A 21348-nucleotide genomic window follows, 5' to 3' on the forward strand; every position below is an offset into this window, starting at 1 on the left:
CTCTCTCTCTCTCTCTCTCTCTCTCTCTCTCTCTCTGTGTGTGTGTGTGTGTGTGTGTGTGTGTGTGTGTGTGTGTGTGTGTGTATGTGTGTGTGACAGAGAGAGAGAGCGCACATCTATTGGAAGATATGCTGGCTATTGCAGATAATGTTGTATTGGACCTGGGAGAACAGCTGACCTTGATTTTTATACATAGAGATGAGATTGCTGGATCATATATGGTAGTTCTACCTTTGGGCCTGTTTTATTTTTAGGAAGCTCCATACTGGCTTCTGTAATGACTGTACAAGTTCTCACTCCTAGAACAGTGTGCAAGAGTATCCTTTGCCCCACATGCTCACGAATACTAGCTACTTTTTCCCTTTGATAATGACTCCTTTAAGTGGAGCATGGTGATATCCTCTTGTGATTTGCATTTGCATTTCTGTCGTGGTATTTTCATATATTTCTTGCTCATTCCTGTATCTTATGAGAAACACTGGTTTGAGTCTTTTGTCTATTTGTTATTGAAGGTAAAAACCTTCATTATAAATGCTTCAATTGGTGAACTGTATTTGCACCATTTTTTTCTATGTGTTCCTGGTGTTTGGCCTACATGTGTTTGTGTACTACTTGAGTGTCTAATATACACAAAGTTCAGAAGAGTGCTTCTCCAGAAGGGTTGGAGTCTTTGAAACTGGAGATACAGATGCTTGTGAGCTGCCATGTAGGTTCACGAAATCAGACGTGGGTCCTCTGGAAAAACAGCTAACGCTCTTTACCATTGAGCCATCTCTGCGGACCCATGTTTACATAGTTAATGCTAAAATGCTATGACTAGGGACACACAGACTTCACTCCTACCCCAGCCCTTACTGACTACCACCCAAACCCCATTATAAACAGTAATTATTTTTAATATTGAAATTACTTTAAAAGTACTTTTTAACATATATTGTTCAGCTTAATGAGTTTTCTTGTTCTTCTTCCAGGCAAAGGGCATAGCCATTTACCTTTCTTATACCCCAGTCCCTTCTACTGTCTATCCTCCTCTAGCACCCTTCTTTTTTAGTTTCCCTTGTAAGTCTCTCTTTTCCTTCTGTAACTCTAGTGACCACTGTACCATCATACAAGATTGACTTCCTGGTTTTCATAAATGAGTCATAAGGTGGTATTTGTCTTTCTGTGTCCTTGTTTCATTCAGCCTACTAAAGATCTACCCACATTGTGCAAATGACAGGGTTTTATTTGTTTCACAGTTAAAAACTATTCCGCTGTTGTTTCCTGGTACTAAGAAGTGGACCCAGGGCTTTACCCATGCACTGGAAGTCTTATCCACTGAGCTGTGCCCTCAGCCTCCCTTTACCCATGCACTGGAAGTCTTATCCACTGAGCTATGCCCTCAGCCTCCCTTTTACAATTTTATTTTATTTTTCATTCTACTAACTTACTCAATTACTTACAGACAGGGTCTCTGTACATGATTCCTGGCTGTCCTGGAATTCACAATGTATGTAGACCAGGCTGGTCTTGAACTCACAGAGTTCTGAATGCCTCTCCCTCCCTGGTGCTGGGATTAAAGGGAAGTAAAACAGAGTGGCTCCATCCAGAGAGGTAGTGTGGTTTACCTCACAGGCAGCATGTCTTTAGCAGGCTGTATCTGCTGATCCTGTGGTGAGTCTGAGAATTTGATATTTTACATTTTTACATTTGATATTTACATTTTTCCTCCAAACCTGAAGTCAGGTTTTATTACACATTGGGCTTTGTCACTTGAAGAGGCTTAGGGGCCAGTTTCAGGAATCAATTTAGCCAAAAGAAAGGTTTGCTTCCATGAACAGCAATGGTCCTCTGTCCACTGTTGCATTATTTTAAGTTCTCTAAGAACTTCTTTCCATCCTGAGTCTCTCACCTCCAGCCCAGCTGTTCTGGTAGTCAGCACCACTGACCAGCTAAGTCTTCCTTAGCCTGGCTCACGGTCAGCTGTCAGGATTCCTGAGAGCTACAGAAGAGGTGGAGAAGGAAAAGTCAGTGCTGAGAAGAAGGACAAGGCATCCCCTAGGGCAGTCCATCCCCAGCCACATGTCACTGGGTCACCTGTCAGAGTATATTTGTTTTAGTTAGCAAGGGATTCAGTTTTCATTTCTCAGTTTGATTTCCAAGAGAAATTTTACGTGGTAGCAAGTTAAACTTATTTACTGAGCAAAACTGTCTCCAAAGACATTTTCTTTTCTCTATCAGGGAGTGTAGTGGAGCTTTTGACAATTGTAGACAGATCATCATAGTGCTTGATGTGGTGTAAAAATAACACACTTTATCTGAAGGCGTTTCCAGATCATTACTGGCTTTTTTATTTTTCAAGTAATAATTTCCAAAAGATGAGTTTTGATAGACTTTTCATTAACTCCTATATCCTGTGGTTTTGGTGTTGTCTCTATATAGCATGCCCAAGTGTATTTGGGCTCCATTCAGTTTTTATGTCTACAAATAAATGAATAATTCAGAATCCAGAATTTTGTCCTGGGTTTTTTTCTTGGCATGTTAAGTTGACCTGCTAGAAACTGAGCTACTGCACTCTGGAGACATGTTCCTGCCCAAAGGCCTCCTGTGAAGAGAGCTCAGACTTTGTGGTCCAGTTGTTCTGTGCATTTACTTTCAAATATACCCAGGCCTGGAGCTTTAAAAGAACTTTTTCAAGATCCACCAGAAAAGGAAGGTCCTTGGCTGTGGAGAGAGCGTGTAACTAAAGGTGGGGACACAGTGGCAGAGCACAGAAGGCCTTTTGCTTTGCTTTGCTTTGCTTTGCTTTGCTTTGCTTTGCTTTGCTTTGCTTTGCTTTGCTTTGCTTTGCTTTGCTTTGCTTTGCTTTGCTNTTGCTTTGCTTTGCTTTGCTTTGCTTTGCTTTGCTTTGCTTTGCTTTGCTTTGCTTTGCTTTGCTTTGCTTTGCTTTGCTTTGCTTTGCTTGTGTTTTGAGATAGGGTTTTGATATCCATCCTAGGCTGCCCTTAAATCCACAATAATTCTCTGCTTCCCCATAGTGCCAAGATGACTGGGGTGTACCAGGTTCCACCATGTCTGCTAGGGTAGACATTTGATAGAAGGGTATTTGTGTTGCTTCCTCAGACAATAGTGAGTGTGGACATGTTCCCCAGTCTGTAGGCACGGAACCTGTCACTCAGAGGGGTGACAGTCACACAGCAGGTAGAAGAGGCACAGAGCTAGATTCCAGCAGCTCATCCAGTCCAGAGCCGCCAGGTTACCCACAGACATCTGTTCACACCACTGTCTCCTTAGAGCTGGGACCACTTGGATTAGTGTCCTTGTCTGTGCCGCAGCTTAGCTCTTCAGTTCAGATATTTCACCATGTCCGCACAGTTGCACTATGAGTGATGTTAAGACTCTAGAAGCCTCTGCTTTGCTACCAAACCCTTGGATGTTTTCAAATCCAGTTAAGCTTTAATCAGATCTTTCTTGAATTACTTTTATGGCTATAAGATGTCTATTATAAAAAATTCATTTAAGAAAAGAAGGCAAAAAGATGCTTATAATCCCCTTACTTAAAAATAGCAATGTTAACTTGTGTATTTCCTTAGTCTGTTTCTTGGAAGTGTGTATTTGGAAAGTTGGTATCAGCATAGTGTCTTATTCGTTTGGTGGTCATTTATGGTAATAATTGGTGTCATCAGCTTCTTTAAGTTATTTTGATAGTTTTAGAACAATATCTTGTTTTATGCATTAAGTCTTAAGTATCAAACATTACAAAATTTTAGATAATTTCTTTATTGTCTTATACATTGTTAAAATTAAATAAAATCAATAATATTTTCAGATTTTTTTCTAAAAATTACTTCAAAGCTTGACATAAGTAATTAGTACTTTACATTGGTAAAATGTTATTCCTTTTGGAAGTTTTTTTATCAAACATTTATATCCTCAAACAGTTGACATTTATGATATCCTTTCAGTGCAATTACTGAGAATAAAACGAAGGGAAACTCCTACCTTGGCAATGCTCACAGTTCAGTGCAGGTAATGTGTAACAGGTCCTGAAGTAAGGCGACAAGCACTGTACTAAGAAGACACAAAGGGTGCATGATGGAGTTTTGAGCAAAGAATGAAGGGAAGACTTCCTGGAAGCATTGACATGTGATCTGGGCCTCAAAGCCTAGATAGGATTGCATGGGAGAAAGCTAGAAAGGGCATCTGAGGCTAAAGAAATGGTGTATACAGTCAGCCAAAGAGAGCTGACAGCATCTGTTATCTTTGTCAGTCATGGGGCACATTGAGGGAGCAACAGGCCAGTTGTGGCAGGTGACCTCCAGCATGATTGCCAATCATTGTGTACCTGGCTCCATGCTAAACTCCTTCTCTTATATAACCTTTGAGGTCACCTAACAGTCTTTTGAGCTGTTCACATTTCCACAAGCGGGAGACAGAAGCTCAGGAGCCTAAGTCACAAGCTTCTGGGAGGCAGGACCAAAACTCAAGCCTAGAACTGAAGCCCATGCTTGCTTTGCTCCCACATTTCTGTTCCTTGATGAATGCTATTATTTAACTAGTTAGAGCCCCATATCTTGCTCTGCATGAAAGTCAACTGCAGATGGATCAAATCTGTTAATATACAAATGCTAAGACTGTTAGAGGGGAAAGTGGGGAAAACACTTGAAGATGCAGGAATGAGTAGGGACTTTCTGAATGGGGCTTCAGTCGCTCAGGAAATAAAGCCAGCAATGGAAAGTAAAAAGTTTCTCCACAGCAAAAGAACAGTTGATCAAGAGACATCCTACGGAATGGGAGGAAACTCCTGCTAGCTATCCACCTTATAGAAGATTAAAACCTAGAATATTTCAAAAGCTAAAAAACAAAAACAAACAAGAAACCAAGCAGCCCAATCAACAAACGGGCTAATGAAATTAACAACAGCTCTCAAAAGAGGAAATACAAATGTCCACTAAACATGAAAAGGGGAGAAAAAGTCTACTTCACTGGCTACCAGAGAAATGTACATCAAAACTGCATTGAGATTCCACCTTCCCCAGTCAGAATGGTAATCATTAGGAAAACAATTAACAAATGCTGGCAGAGGGACAAAGGGGACCCTTAATCGCTGCAGTAGGAATGTGAACTTGTCCAGCCACTGGAGAAGGGAGTATGGTGGTTTCTCAACACTAACCCTCATCCTGTGGTTCAGCCATATCACCCCAGCCTGCTTACTCAAAGGGCTCCTACTTTTTCCAAAATCACACCTGCCTTTGATCAGATAAAAGAAGCACATTTTGGTCATTTGGTGCTGGATTACAGCTCAGTGACAGACACTTATCTAGCATGGGTTGGGTTCAGTCCCCAACACTGTGAGTTGTGGGTGTATGGAGAGGGAGGGAGAGATAATAGTTGAATAGTTTAACCTCTTTCCTAATGGATTTTCTTGTGTATGCATTCTACCAATAGTGAGAATTAGAATGTGGAGAGGGTCTGACAGGAGGGAAAGAATGAAAACAAATCAGCTTTGGTTTGAAGCAGTCTGTGTTTGAGGCCCCTATAGAAGCGCTTCTCTTTGAAGATGCATTATACAAAGCTAGGCGTGCTGGGAGGATTTCAGGTGCCAGTGGCTCCAAACTAGATAAAGTAGAGCATCTCCCCAGACTACTCCAGCGTTTTCTCTCTAGTTCTACTTCTCTGTCTGGGCACTTATGGTTTAAAAAGCCTGGATTAAAAAAAATCAGGAGCCTCCTTTCTGTTATAGTTAGTTATATATTTTTAGTTGCTGAAGCATTCTATTGCTTGATTATCCTTGGTGATCTAAATTAAAATAGATTGGTGTGTAAGCTCAGTGGAAGACCACGTGCTTAGAGCCCATGTATGCCTCTAGGTCTGACTCCACATGAAAACCTGGTGATGCTGCAAACTACTTCAGTTACCTGTTCAGACTCTTATAACAGTGTTATCAACTCCAAATGTAGCTTTTGGGCAGAGTTATCTAAGTATCAGAATGTCTTTTGGTGGGTGTGGGCGTGCACGTGTGCGTGTGATGTGTGATGTGTGTATGTTTTGTTTTTTGAAACATCGAAGCTGACCTCTTTCCACCTCTCAAGTGCTGGGATTCCAAGCACAGCTCAGAATATCTTCGTACTTTTCAGAAACTTTCTCAAAAATGTGATTCTCCTTTCCTCCCGGCCAGCCTTCCCCTAACAAGTCCTTCTAGTTTTATGAGGCTCCTTAATTCTATAAAGACAGAAATCCTGACATCTTTTTCCTCTCTCTCCCTTCTCTCTCTGTTTCTTACTGTTGCTTTTCCTTCCCTTGCCTGCCTTCCATCCTTCCTCCTTTCCCTCCCTCCCTCTCTCTCCCTTGCCCTCTCCTTCTCTCTCCCTTTCTTTCTCTCTCCCTTTCTTTCTTTCTTTTTTTCTTTCTTTCTTTCTTTCTTTCTTTCTTTCTTTCTTTCTTTCTTTCTCTCTCTCTCTCTCTCTCTCTCTCTCTTTCTTTCTTTCTCTTTCTCTTCATCTCTTTCTTTTCTTTTCTTTTCTTTTCTTTTCTTTTCTTTTCTTTTCTTTTCTTTCCTTCCTTCCTTCCTTCCTTCCTTCCTTCCTTCCTTCCTTCCTTCAAATCTCATCGTGTAGCCCAGACTGGCCACAACTTCAGAGCATCCTGTCCTAGCCTCCAGAGCACAGGACAGATGTCTGCCACCACTTTGGCCCAAAGAGTACCATTTTCTAAATTGCAGCCAGTTAAATCTTCTGTCATAGAAAGTCAAATCCGGTTTCCCCTTGGGTAACTGCGGATAAGAACAACTATGGCTCTTCTAGCTCATAAAAATCTAAACAACTGTCTTGCTTTTGCCTGTTTTTTGTCCTTATATGAATATTGAATGATGAATAATGTGACTACTCGAAACTGCTCATTAACACTTTTTTCTTTATTTTTTATTAAACAATGAAGAAAAGACAAAGAAATGGCCAGTCTAGATAAATTAAATCTCAGTGCAGTAGGGCAAAATGATCTGAAACAAGTACCTAAAACTAAAGACATTCCCCCAGTGGGAGAAGAGGCAAAACAAAATCAAGGCCTATGTCTGTAGGATCTTACCAGCCATCTTTCTTAGAGAGCTGAGAGCAGCAAGTATGGTTATTAATTCTAGTAGAGGAATCCACATTTACTAACTGGTCACTGAGCCTATACATAGTAGGTCAACATATCTGGATCAGCAGCAAAATTATGAGACTTTGAAATAGAGGATTAAGCATTGAACAAAATCATGATTTAAACTGGTGGTTGATTACAAATTATAACATCTTAGAATTTCAGATGTAGTTCATTGGAGGCTCTGGACTCCATAGCACAGAAAAAAATTACAACATCTGATCTTGCATTTAATATGCACTGTCCTGGCCATTAACTTTTTAAGGTATTATTTTATAGAATCTTTGAGAGCGTAGATGTATAGAACTGTTCCATAGAATAAACCTGTTGTCTCAGGGAAGAGGCATGAATCATAGGATATGTTAGGAAGATACCCATTTATGTTCTATAGGCAGGCACTAGTGATCTGATGCTGAGGTCCCAAGCCACATGGTAAAGATTTGGCAGAGGAATGATAGCCTACATCATCCATATTGCTGTTGTGTGGTTTGACCAGCACAGAACAAAACTGCATTTTAGGAGCAGTTATTAATGTGTGTGAGACTTTGTATGTAGCTCTTCTCCTTCAGTGTTGGCAAGCTGTCAGAGACCAGCTGCTTATTCACAGCCTGCCTTCCCCACCTAGATCAGAAACCATGTTCCCTTTGTGTTACTGCAGGGCTTCCATCAAGTTCCTTGTTGCATGTTTGTACCCTGAGTCTAAACCCACTCACAGCTAATCAGTGTAAGAAGCTGTGGCCAGCATTTTGTTACAGGAGAAAGGACAAGCTGCACTCTAGCCAAACCCAGTGCTGTGTTGTGCATCAGTGCGATCTCATAAAACTTCAGCTTGCTTTTCTGTAGCGTAGCTCTCACGATGGAATTACCAACTGTGCCTGATGCCTCTGCTGTGCTGTCCACTGCTGACAAAAGGAGCCACACTTCCCTCTATTTCTTAACACCTAGGACTGACCTTCTGGTATAAAGAAGGTGTTGAGTAAGTGCCAGAGAAGTAAATGAATGCACTGAACTGTGTGTTTCTTCTTTACAAATCAGAATGTTACCGATTCTTCCCCTCAGTTTGATCATGAAGATCAGTTGAGCTAATGGATATGAAAGTGCTGTGTTTAAACATAGCACCTGGTAGGATTATTGTCTGCTATAAAGTTTGTTATTGTCAAGCAAGTAAGAGTCACAAACTCTTGACAGCTCAGTGTTTGGATTACACATTTAGGTCAGTACTGTTAATAGCCCTGTGATGTTCCTTATTAGGTACAAAGTTAAGCATGTGCCCATTTTTATTATGGAGGATTTCAGACACAACCAAGGCACAGTAGCCTGTGTCCTTTATCTCCACCGTCAGCAGTTCACAATTCATAGACAGTCTTCATCATCTGCACCGCGCACATCTTCTTTTGCTACACAGCAGAAGTGTGTGTTCCCGCTGTTCTGCTTTAAAGTATTCTGTGTAGAAATATTCTTAACATTCTTTAAAGAAAGTAGTCTTGGGCTGGTGAAATGGCTCATAGGGAAGGGTACTTGCTGCCAAGCCTGACAGCCTTGGTCTTGATCTCCAGGACTCATCTGATGGAAGGAAAGAACTGACTCTTACAAGTTGTCCTCAGATCTCTTCACATGCACTGTGGTGCCTGTGCACAATGGTACCCACGTCCATCCCTTCTCCCTACCACCCTTCCACACACACACACAAATAAATGTAATACAATTTCCAAAGTTTATTGATAGTCGAGACTGAAAGACTATTGGTGAATAAGTTATTCTCTTACAGGAACTCGCAGGTACATGAGATTCTCTCATGATGGTGATCAGCTACATTGCAGAAAGCCTTTCCAGAGTTGTAACTAATTCAGGAGTCTAAGTGATACACTTGCCATCCCTGTGATCTTCTAGGAGAATAGGACCTTACAGAAAAGTACAGAGCCTGAGTGTGGTGCTCACTTCCATGTCATAGTTCTTGAGCTTTTTGATATCTGGAATTCTTTACCACTTTAATGGCCTCTGCCTGTAGTTCTGAGAAGTTAGATTTTCTCATTTTTTATGCAAACTACTCCTAAGCATTCCTGTTATAACCTGTTACTCCCTTGTATCATCTCTAGTTTCCTTTAACTGGTTATAAAACTCTAATTTAGAAGGATTCACATTTTATATTGTGACTCTGTTAAATCCTCTTCATCATGATTTTGATACAAATTGGAGTTAGCATGAACCAGATGGGTTTGTTTAGTATTGATTGGTTGGTTGGTTGATTGATTGATTGATTGATTGATTGAGGTACTGGGGATGCTTTGGGAATGCTTTGGATGCTAAGCAACCACTTTATGTAGCTTTTCAGGTTCCATTTCCTCTCTAATGTCTGCTCCTTGCCTCCTATCTTCTCAGTTCATCTCTGCTAGTCACACAGCTGCACAGTCCTACTTTCCCTCAAAAGCTTTCCCCAATAATTTCTATTTTCTGGTCCATTTTTATTGTAGACATTTCCCCTTTGAGATAAGTTATTAATTTGCTTTTTCCTAGATATAGAAGTAATATACTTTAGGAGTGATGTTTCAAGTCTCACTATGTAACTCAGGCAGTCCTAGAACTCACTGTGTAAACCAGACTTACCTCAAACTCAGAACTGCCTGCCTCAGCCTCCCAAGTGCTGGGATTAAAGGTGTGCACTACTGCACTTGCCAATATACATTTTAACCAGATATTATACAGAATATTTCAAACTGGAATTTCCCAAATCCAGTTCATAAATGTGGCGACTGCTGTGTGCTCTCACCGTCATTTCTCAGTATGAACAGGAATATGCACAGGCATGTCTACATACATACATGGTAGAAAAATGGATGGGTGCATAGACAGACTGCTATTTTATATATACACACCATTTCACAGCCTTCCCTTGTCACTTGACAATGTGTTGGAAATTTATGTCAAAGAATTTAAATTTTATCTTTTTATTACCTCAGACTCCTTCATGTTTTCTATGTATGTGCAGAGAAGACGATTGAAACTTTTCCAGGAAAGGACTAATTGGACACTCCTTTCCTTGCTGTCTTTGTTTTTATTGCATATTCACTATTTGTACTGTGGAAAATCAAACTGCTTATCTCTCCCAACTCCTTAGGAGCTATAATCACCTGGATAAGAATCTCCATTACTCCATAGTTCTGACAGGAAGTTCAAAGAAGTAACAGGGTTCTTTCCTGGAGATCCCACATATAGGGTATTTGAGCAACCATCTTACTGAAAGCATTGAAATTATTAAATGTATGTTTATGAAAACACCCTCAACAAGTAAGCACTCTCATCTCCTCATCTTCCTGCCATCCCCAGCTTCTCCCTGCTCAGTCCCCAGCTCGCAGTCCTCCCTGCTCAGGCGTAGAACAAAGATGTCTTGCTATTAAAATCAAATCACAATCCCACCCTTATTTTGGGAAAGTAAAAATTTTTTCTAAAAGAAAGAGAGCACGCAGAAGAATAAAGCTGCTTTCACCCTAAGGACATGCAGGCAGATGTTGACTTCCTGGGCCTGGGGATGATAAGACTGCACAGAAAGCTGGCAAAAGATCACCATAAAATTCAGGTCAGGCATGCAGGGTGTTAGAAGCAAAGAATTGTGAGTGCTAGAATTTTTTATTTATTGACCTGGTAGTAGCTATATAAATAATTCTCTTTTAAGCTAAATAAATATTTCTGTATGCTTTTCTGTATATATTTACTATCTTTATTATTATAATTAACAATATATAATTCAATGTAAAAGTTAGCAAAAATATGGATATAATGTGAGCTATTTTATGTTTTATATAAATGATAAGTTTATGTTTCTGTAAGTAGGGTTGTAGTATATGAAAACTATGTGTGTATATAAGTATATACATTTTTGTTTATATTTACATAAAAATAAGTTTATGCTACATGTACATAGAAAAATACCTAGAACTCATGAACTACTAATGGAAGCTATTCTTGAAACTATAATGGAGAAAGAAAGACTTCTTTTTGGTATTATGCCTTAAATAGTCATGAATGTTTACTACTTTTTAGAATCTACTTTTAAAAAAATTAGATCTTCTATCTCTACCCCTACATAGAAAGTATTCCCTCCCCCGCTATGTAACACAGTACTTCTTTTCTTTCTCTCTTCCTCTTCCTTCCTTCCTTTTCTTCTTTCTTTCTCTCTTTCTCTCTCTCTTTCTTTCTTTCTTTCTTTCTCTCTTTCTTTCTTTCTTTCTTTCTTTCTTTCTTTCTTTCTTTCTTTCTTTCTTTCTTTCTTTCTCCCTTTCTCTTAAATAACTATGCTTCTTTGTTAGACTCTAGGCCCTTCAAAGGACTGAGACAATGACATGTTTATCTCTGTATTTCTTGTACCTGATAATTCCTAGTACATGATAGAAGAACTGTAAATACTAGTGAAATATGAACAAATGAATGAATGAACCTGAAGAGGAACAAAGACACCCACACATAAGCATTCTCTTAGAACACTTTGAGATGTTACATTGCTTTGGCACAGCAGTGGTAATAAAACCAACACAGTAAATATTGTTTGTTTGGGATTTAACCAGCACTTTGTGGAACTGTAGGCAATGCAGAGTCCACCATGTGGTTAACCCTCTTTCTCCCAGAATACAGCAAACTGAAAGTATGCACTGGAAATGATTGAACTGAGAAGTGAATACCTAATAGATTGCAAAGAGATGATATGGTCTGGGCTCGGTAGTTGTTTTTTGCTGTTGCTTATATATGTGGTGCAGGCACTTTGCCATGCAACCATATCATCAGCTGTGCACTGAAGTGATCACTATGAGTAGGAAAATTTGACTATACTCTAACTGAAGATGTTAACATGTGAAACGGACACATGTATGCTCAGTCACATGTATGTAGAGTGTTCATCAGAAGAGAGCTTGCTATCTCCAAACTAGAACAAAGAAAGGCTATTAATTGAAGAGTTCTTAACAGCATGGCCAGACCATCAGCACCTGCCAGGTTGAGGGAAGCATTCGGTTGGCTGGGCCGGTACACAGCCCTGTTTCCCAGAGCCTTGTGCATGCATGCACTGTAATTCCTCGTGATTCATTGCACTTGCTTTGCTTCTATGCACACCAGGCCTTGCTCTGGCTATTTGCCTTCCCAGGAAGCTAGCTCCCACAGCTGATACAGATGTGCCCCATTCTTCTATTGTTCACTACCGATTAATAAAGCCACCTTCTTTACTCTTTTGATGCATCGGTGTCTTTGTGAGTTTTGTTAGAGTAATTCTGCATTCCTGGGTCCAGTTAGTAATATGGCAAACAGAATCTGAGAGGCTCTTTGAGGCAAACATTTCCTTGTAGGAATCTCTTGGTATATAATCTCTATCCTGTCACCACTGTCATGAGCAATGATTCTCTGCTATCCAACACTTTATCAGAATACTTCTTCCCAAACACAACATGTTAAGAACTTCTCAGTTTTGCTGTGGTGACACCCATCTGTTGTCCCAGCACTCGGCATCAACCCTTGCTGGACCCAGGCAAGAAGATGAGCCTGGGAAAGTTACAGGGTTCTTTCAGAATGACAGCAACATAAGTAGTGTGTACATTTGAGTTATTATTAAGTCATTGTCTTGGTGACAGTAGCTCTTCTGGGTGAGTATTATTCAGTTTGTAAATTCCACACCTGTGTGCATGGGTCATCTATTGTAGGTGCCATCTTATGAAGACCTTCAGTGATTTATTCCAGTTCTGATCTCACCATTTCCCTGGCTCTCATTTCATTGTCAACACTGACCCTGGTGTTATGGTCAAGTCACTTCCTAACCTCGTCTCTCTTGCAGTAGTGAAACCCAAAGAAGATGGAAGACACAGTGAATTCGACCCGAATAAGGATTCCAGTAGAGCAGGCAATGAACGAGGTTATAGATTTTTTTTCTTTCACTCTCATCTGTCTCTCTTTCCTCAGAACAGCACCACAGAATTTAAAAGGGATTAAGTTCTATGTATCCTTATAGATGAGAATAAAGCACAAGGTCTCTATAACTTGCTCAGCTTATCTTTGAGTACAGTGGAACTTGAGCCAGATTTTGACAGATCTTTAATAACAATTTCTTGCCAAAATGGCACCAGTATAGCCAACAGGGGGAAAGCCAGAGTCTTGTGGGTCTTAGAAATGGTTGTCGCGTGTAGTAACTGTTATTGCCTAGGATGTTAAGTGTCATTGTCCTCCTCCATATTCCCTCTCCCCATAGTGCCCAAGTGAAATGACTCATCATTAAATTTCACCATAAGTTGGTCAGAAGCACGCCTAGGTCAGGCAGGGATCGGCTCACACCCTCCAGATGTGCCTGAGAGTGAGGGTTACCCGGGAAGTGAGACTGGAAGCACTGCAGGTAGGACAGCTAAATGCAGTCTTAGAATTTACTTTGTAAGAAGTAAATTCTTCAAAACATACTTGTTTCTTATAGTCACAGTGGTATTGATACAGTTGGAACGCTGTAACAAAATAAACCCTGCAGAGCTGTTAATGGCTGTAAGAAGCTGCTGAGGCTTCTCTCCATCCCCACGGTTAACTACAAAGCTGTTCTAGGGTACTGATTGAATTGCTACCAGATAGTTATGGACCATTCTTGACTACTTAGATGATAATTAGCTACTCTAGGCCCTTTGACCAAATTCCTCATTTTGTGGCTTCCTGTTTCTGTTGGATAAAGAATGAAACTAAGGAAAAGGGTCTAGTTTGGATCCTTTGTAGCAGAGTTTGCTTCACAGCAGGACATCTGAACTATTGAGGACACCAGGCCAGGTGGCATGCATACACTCCAAGTCAGTCTGTCAGCACCACTCAGAGCGGTCAGTGCATTACTTTACAGTACAGCCTTCAGCACCATTAAAAGCAAACTAGGCAGTGAATCATGTTATATGATAGTAGGAGAAATGTTCCTGTTGTTTGAAAAGGAAAATTATGGCCCTTTAAGTAAATGAGAAAATGAATATACTGTTTACATGCATAAGACTCTTGAAACTACCTGCATTTCTTTTAGAACTTGAATTCCTTCTTTTTGTTAAGGTGCATATAAATGATCCAGATCCTACAAATAGGAAAGTACCTAAGCTGTGCCGTAAGGAGAAGACCAAGGAGTAGAAAGAGACAAAGGTCAACCAAGAGGTCACATGCGTGTGATACATGCATGTCACCACATGCCACTCTGGTCTCTGCTCCTTCCATCCTACGTAGGGGCCCAGGCAACTATTTACCTTGTCCTGTGTCTCTTTCCTTCGTTGAAGATTAGGGTCTGAAAAGGGATTCCCTAGACTTAGGACAGCTCAAGTGTGGAACAGGACTGTTCTGAAGCTGGGCAGCATTAGGGCACACTGAAAAACAATTTCAGAATGGTAGTGCTATCTTTAGACTGACATCCTATTTCCTGACTCCAACCTGGCATGCATGGCTTCACCAGGACCTCTATGGTGCCAGAGTAGGCAGAGGTTGTACTCAGCTCATCTGGGTTTCTGAATTCTTTTTTGGCATCTGTTTTTCCTCAGTCTCCCACAGCTTTCTATCTCCTCTGATTCCTGCTCCCTTTTGGTAGAGGTTTTACTTGTAAAGTCATTAAGCAAACTCCTATGTGTTTGCTTATGTCGCTTATATATATTATAGTTAATATATAATATACTTGGATATCTCCACTTTTAACCAAATACCTCCTAGCAGGAACATGTTAAATTTTAGGATTAGCAATTTTTGACAGTCTGAAAATGATTCTTTTTAAAAATGTATGTACACAAAATGTTGAGTAAAGTGAGCCCTGCATACCACTTGTGGATCCAAACTGTCTTCAGATTCCTAGGCTGCAATAATCCAAACAGTGTCTGTATTCCCATGGTCAGTAATGTTTGAACTCAGTCACTCACCAGATGTTTACTGAGTGGATACTCTCTGCCAGGAACTCTGTATAACGCTGAGCTATAACTTGCGGGGGAGGCGGGAGGTGGCGTGGGGAGCTACTAGCCTATCCATGAAATGTTTTGGTGTAGCTGAGGAAACAGATAGGGGTGCAGTTATTATGTAGACTAGAATCAGTAATGGGGAACTGTAGAATACCTTGAGGGAAATGTCACACAAGTTTTCAGTGTGTCTTTTAAACATCAAGAATTTCTTACAGTGTCATATGAATTGTTCTTCCAGCTTAAAGGAGTGCTGGATACAAAATCAGTTCTTGTAGAAGCTGATATTGTAGTGTGTGCTTGTAATTCCAGCGTGTAGGAAGTGAAGGCAGGAGGAGCAGGAGCCAATCTTGGCCACATAGTTTAAAATCAGCCAAGCTACATGAAACCTTGTCAGAACACACACACACACACACACACACACACACACAGAGGCACGCACATGAGGGAGTGACTTTTATGTCATGTGCAAAATTATTATGGGAGGCAGACTTGGTGTCTGCAGAAATGAGAGGACTTCAGAGAATCTGTTCTACTGTGGGTTAAGTTTGGGTCATCAGGCTGATTAAGGAGCGTGGTCTGCCCACTGAACCATCTCACGGGCCCGACAGGAATTGATCTCAGACTGGAAATGCAAGGCTGGCGTCAGCACAGGAAGGGGGCTGGAGGAGAGGAGACTGCGGCCAGTCGGATGGGCTGCTTAGGCACTGAAGCAGTTGCTGGTTACCGTGTACTGGGAAGCACGGGAAGGGAGAGGAGGAAACTGGAAACCATAAAATTCAGTGACTCAATGAATTCATTGTTTCAACAAACACTTGTGCTACAGAGTTAGACTCTGCACTTGATGTATATGCTGGTGGACAATCGATGCCATCTCTGTCCTTGAGACTAGTAGCAGTGTAGTTCTGACTTCTGTAGTAAGCAGCTTAATGGTCAAATAGTATTACTCATTAGAAGATGGACCCAGCCAGGTTCCCCGGGTGTAGGAAAGAGCTCCACCAGCTTCCAATGCTCCTCTGAGATTTTAGGGTGTTGCTGTAGTCGAGAAGCAGAGTATCCGGTGAGAGATGTCACTGACAAGAGTGTATCCCTCTATAAACACTGTACTGGAGAAGACTTTGCAACCTACTGCTCTAGATGATGGTTGCCAGAAGGTGGGTGAGGGTGCCCAGGAAATGCAACTGCAATGTGAATACAGTGGTAAAGTAGAATGAGAGAGCAGGGTGTGAGAACCTAGCCTGGCAAACTCACAAAAATAGAAGAAGCAGCAGTGGGGGAGCCAAGAAAGTGTAAAGAATGTAAATTGTGTTCTGAGCTGGAGACTAGAACCTAACATGAGAGAGGCCGATGAGGCTGTGGCAATCAGGATGACTAGACTCCTGATGCAGGAGTGTCCAGGTGAATTGACTAGGCCAAAGTCCCTACCACTGCTTACAGCTGGAAAGTGGGGGTCCTGCAAATGCCCTTCTTTACAAAGCGTGGCTTTAACTAGAACCTTTACAAGCTAAACTGAGGGGTTCCGGTCTGTGTGCACTGCTACTCCCTGACCTTACAGTAGAAGCAGACTCAAGGCACTGATGAATTGCTGTGCAATCCTGTAGGCTGTGTGTGTGTGTGTGTGTGTGTGTGTGTGTGTGTGTGTGTTGCTCTAAAGCCAGAAGCTTCTGCAAGTCACACAGACACTAAAGAAGAGATTTCCCCCATGTTTTATATAATGCATGCTCATGAAGTGGCTAAGAGCTTATATGTCCAACTCTTGGCAATGTCAAGCCACCCTCAGGAGGTCACTGCTGACTATATTTGGGACACAGAGCACACAGAGAGAAGAGGTCTTTACGCCACACTCAGTTGTTTTTGTTTTTCCAAGATATGATGAAAACCCCACACTTTTTCTTAATCTTAACATTCTTGCACGTGGACATGAGGTGAGCAAATGTTTCTAGTTTAGGTGAAAGGGTGGAATCTGAATAGAACAAAATGGCTTACTATCAATTGTGTGAGAGGACTTAAGAACAGCAGGAAGAACAGAGCCTGTAGCATCCCTGAATCTTCAGAAAGGTTATGTATAGCTACCTCTAAGTATACAGTGAGCTCTATTTTAATAGAGTTATTAGTACACAGAAAGAAAACAGTGATGAAAGGTCCTCTCTTATACATATTTCTAATTAAAATGTTCCATTTTAAAGATGAAGAAATGATAAGCATGCAGGCCTGTGGGAGTGGAATGGGGCAAAGGGAAGGGGGAGTGAGTATCTGGAAAGAGAATAATAGAAGGCTATTACTCACTCTTTACAGCCAGCTGAGACAGCTCTGCCTTATAGGGAAACAAAAAGATCATCTGACTTTGAGAGCCACACACAGAATCTCACTTACAGTGGACCAGCACTTTAAAAGATGTATTAGGGTTTAAGGGGAATACCAACCATGAAGCCATTTTGTAGCCAATCAAATAATTAGAATAATGGACTCCATGTAAGTGTCAGAGAACTCTGCATATCAGCTGTTAACATAGCAGCAAGCAGTGATGGTCCTGGCAGATTATCTCAAGACAGAGCAGGTAGCGGGGATCTGACTGTTGTCCCAGCGTTTTGGTCAACAGGATGAGGACAGAAAACTGCATGGGACTCCTCAGTGCTCTTGTAGCACTGGCAGGAATCAATAGGAACTTGGCAGAGGAAGATGTGACGTTCATCCCCAGAAACTTGTCCCTTTTAGAAAAAGAGACAAGAAAATATTTTAATATTTTCCTAATTACTCTGAAAAAAAAAAAAAAGAGCAGGGAAGAGAAGCCATTTATAGGCATGAACAACAGAATGTAGTTTAAAATTAAAACCAGCCATCCTCATCACCACCTGTGGCTGTCCTGCTCTGTTAAAAGACTAGGATGCAAAGCTCCTTTCTAGCCAACCATAGCTAATCCAAAGGCACTTAAAAAAAAAAGACAGCACTAGAAATATGTCACAGGCAACAACAGATGGTGAAAGTTGGGGTATATTGTTAGAGAATTTAAAGCAAAATATAAGGTGAATTTTTTTTTAACTCGTGAGAATTCGTGAATGTTTGCCAAGTGGCAATCGTGAAACTTGCTTTTCATCAAAACATGTTTCAGAAGTAGCAGAATTGGCAAAACCACAGTGATGTTGCAACTTAGAACTCATTCCTTTCAGAGCTAATGGACATCCACAAACGTCAAGATTCACCACGCTTAATTAGCTATATGTTATTATGCTAGTATATGCTAATAATGCTTTGTAGCCTACAGAAGCTCACCAAGTCAGCACACTGGAATCATTCTATATTACAAAGAAAAATTTAGGGGCATTTAAAACATTGAAACCGTACTTAGCATATTATCTGACCATAATGCAGAAAAATCCACTCTGTGTCAAATATCAACCAAAGTTAGAGTCACTTGATTGATATATATATTTACATATATGTGTGTGTATAATGTATATGTATATATATATAACTCAAGTTGAAGATACATTGAAATTGTAGTTAAAACTAATTTAAAAATGTACATGATTTATCAAAATGCATAGGTATGACAAGGTTTACTAAAACCATTTTATAAAAGGAAGTAATTCCTTCATTAAGATAGAGAGAAAATTGCGAGTTAAGCAATGCAGAAGCAAAACCGGAAGGAAGTAAAGGGACAGGGAACTAGAAAAGCAGTGGTCCTAGCTGACTTAGGAGAACAAGCAGGCAGGGGACAGAGAAGACTCCCGGGTAAACTCCAGAACAAGAAAGGAGATAAAAGAAACTATGGAAAGAGGTAAAAGTTAAGACAGGTATAGGTGTGGCAGAAGTTTTAAAGCATACATTTGAAAGGCCAGCCTAGATAGAGCCCAGTGTAAGCTATTGCCTAGAGTATGTGAGGCCAAGGGTTGGACCCTCCCAACATCGGAAAGAAAACTTGGTATACTTCTGTACATTTTAAAAATAATCAAGTCATAATTCAAATCTTCAAAATAACCAAAAGTAATCTTAAAACAACCAAAAAAGTCACTCAAAATGTCTGTGAATGGTGTATTGATGAGAGTAGAGTTTAAAGGGTCCAGAGAGAGGGCTCAGTGGTTAGGAGCAATGGCTGTTCTTCCAGGGGATCCCAGCCCCCATAAAACGTGTATACTTTCTGATATCTGGTATCTGATATCTGATATCTCTAATCTTGGTCTTTTTATGTTGAATTAGTGATAGCATTTGTCATCTTAGTTATGCATAAAATAACAGGCCTTTTAATTTGACATTTGATGGTTTAAAATCATTGTGTGCATATTCATTTCTAAATTACCTTATTAATGAGAGCTTTTATCTAATTTTTATAATCCATTTGAGCATTACATAGAATGAAATGGTGGGCATGCCAGGTGTTATGGAATCTGGGGAGTACTCAAGTACCACACATACACAAAGATTTGGTAGAGATTAAATGAGATAATGTATATAGATATAAGTCCTTAAGGCTGTGATTTGTAGATAAGTTATCAGTGACACCTATTCTGTATGGACATTTCAGATAGGAAAGAACTCTCCCCTCCCCCATGTTACTGCTGTTTGTGTGTTGTTGTTGTATTGTGTTGTGTTGTGTTTTGAAAAAGTAGTTCTTGCTGTGTAGTACCTGGCCTGGTACTTGCTCAGTAGCCCAGATTGGCTTTGGTGCCTGGCCTTCATTTCTCTTTAAGTAAATATAGATTTCACAAACAAATGCAGTAGGTAAGTATGATGGAAACTCACTTTTGTTTGTATAGGCTGCATGTTACCTGATCTTGAAATATACTAAACTGTCATTATGTTATAGACAATTTAAATGTGGAAGCAGATTCTGAATTCCACATACTCAAACAAAGCCTTGCACACACTAGAGCCACAGTGTGCTCTGTAAAGGAAGGGTGTGTTCGTTTGTTCTTTCTTCCTCTCTTTCTGTCTTTTTTTTTTTCTTCTTTTTGCTCTCAGCAAAAATGATAGAATCTCTATGGATAGGGTTTGGGAGATTCCTGCAGTGTCTCTCAAATAGACGGGGGGCCTTTGTTTCTCCACTTCCTACTTTGAACTTTAATCTACTCGGGGGATTTTGTAAGTTGCTTCAGTTGGGCGATGGGCAACAAACAGTAGCTTGGGAAATGAAGGTCAGAAACTGTAGATAAAAATCCTCCTTGGTGTGCAAGCTCCTATGACTTATCTCTACTGTGGAATCACTGAATTAGTAGTGTGCCTTTCCTCTAGAAAGTGTCAGGTCATACAGGCAGTCTGGTTTGTAAGATAACTATTAATTCTATTTCCTAACTGTCTCACCATGCAAGAAGAGACCCAGAAAAAGAAGCAAGTTTTCTTTGGGAGAACTGATTTTGCTTTGCCTTGGTAAAATGTTCCCTATACTCATTTAGTTGGCTGTTACTGACGAGTTTTGTTCTTGGAGTCAGAGTTGCAATAGCCTCTGTGATTGTCTGGTATCTGAGAACCTCCTCAGAAAGCCTAGAAGAAAGTAAATGCTTTCTGCCTTGATGTGTGTTTCTCACAACAATGGCTAGGCGACACCCAGAATTCCCCTTCATCTCAGCATGCAGGCACTGCCCTTTAGGGGCAGAAACAGGAGGATCCAAAGCTTAAGGCCAGCCTGGGCTATAGGCTGAAGTTCCATCTCAGTAAAACCAGGAAACTCTTTCACCTTACAGTTGATCTGGTCATTTGGTCCTTCTGGATATCTGGTTACTTTTACTTTGACATTAATATTTACACGCAATAGTTCAAACTCTGACGCCTCTGCTGCTGGCATCTCTGTTTTCCTCTTTTGAGGATGTGAAAACAGTGTCTTCCGTATCCCTTCAGAGTAAGTACAATGGCTGTATGATGTCTCCGCACACCATTGGAATCATCAGTGTGCTGTGGAACATTTCCCCAAAACACGACTCCTCATCACGTAACTGAATCACAAGGATGGCTGTAAATGGGACCCAGTTTGTACACATGAACCATGCCCCCCCCACCCCCGTTACAAGAAAGAAACTCAAAGCATGATTTTCAGATTCTGAAGCTCAGTTAGTTGTGAGTGGCTGAAGGAAGGTCAGCAGTACATCCTGTATTTCCTATGTGTAGCAAATCCTGAGCCACTGCCGTCCGTGTATGATGAGAAGCACCTTCTCCAGTTTCCATGCTACATTCTTTCATCTATGCACCTCAGCTACTTTTGGTAAAAATAAATAAATAAATATCATTTAATTAGCTTGTGGATTTTTGCCATTTGAAAGGTGTCTTACGCCTTTAATCCCAGTACTCGGGAGGCAGAGGCAGGTGGATTTCTGAGTTCGAG

The 21348-nt window shown here is 40.6% G+C and overlaps 1 protein-coding gene across 4 annotated transcripts in view; it reads left to right on the forward strand.

Moving 5' to 3' along the window:
• Positions 1–21348, forward strand: part of Nsmce2 (NSE2 (MMS21) homolog, SMC5-SMC6 complex SUMO ligase) — a 223870-nt gene that overhangs the window by 108768 nt on the left and 93754 nt on the right. For 2 of the 4 annotated variants that reach the window (XM_029469824.1, XM_029469825.1), the window contains exon 5: positions 12929–13006. The exons of the other annotated variants lie outside the window; for them this stretch is intronic. In XM_029469824.1, coding sequence (XP_029325684.1) covers positions 12929–13006 — 78 coding nt within the window. The remainder of the gene's footprint in view (positions 1–12928; positions 13007–21348) is intronic. 4 annotated transcript variants of the gene reach the window in all.

The sequence above is a fragment of the Mus caroli genome, chromosome 15, assembly GCF_900094665.2.
Source record: "Mus caroli chromosome 15, CAROLI_EIJ_v1.1, whole genome shotgun sequence".
Taxonomy (NCBI): domain Eukaryota; kingdom Metazoa; phylum Chordata; class Mammalia; order Rodentia; family Muridae; genus Mus; species Mus caroli.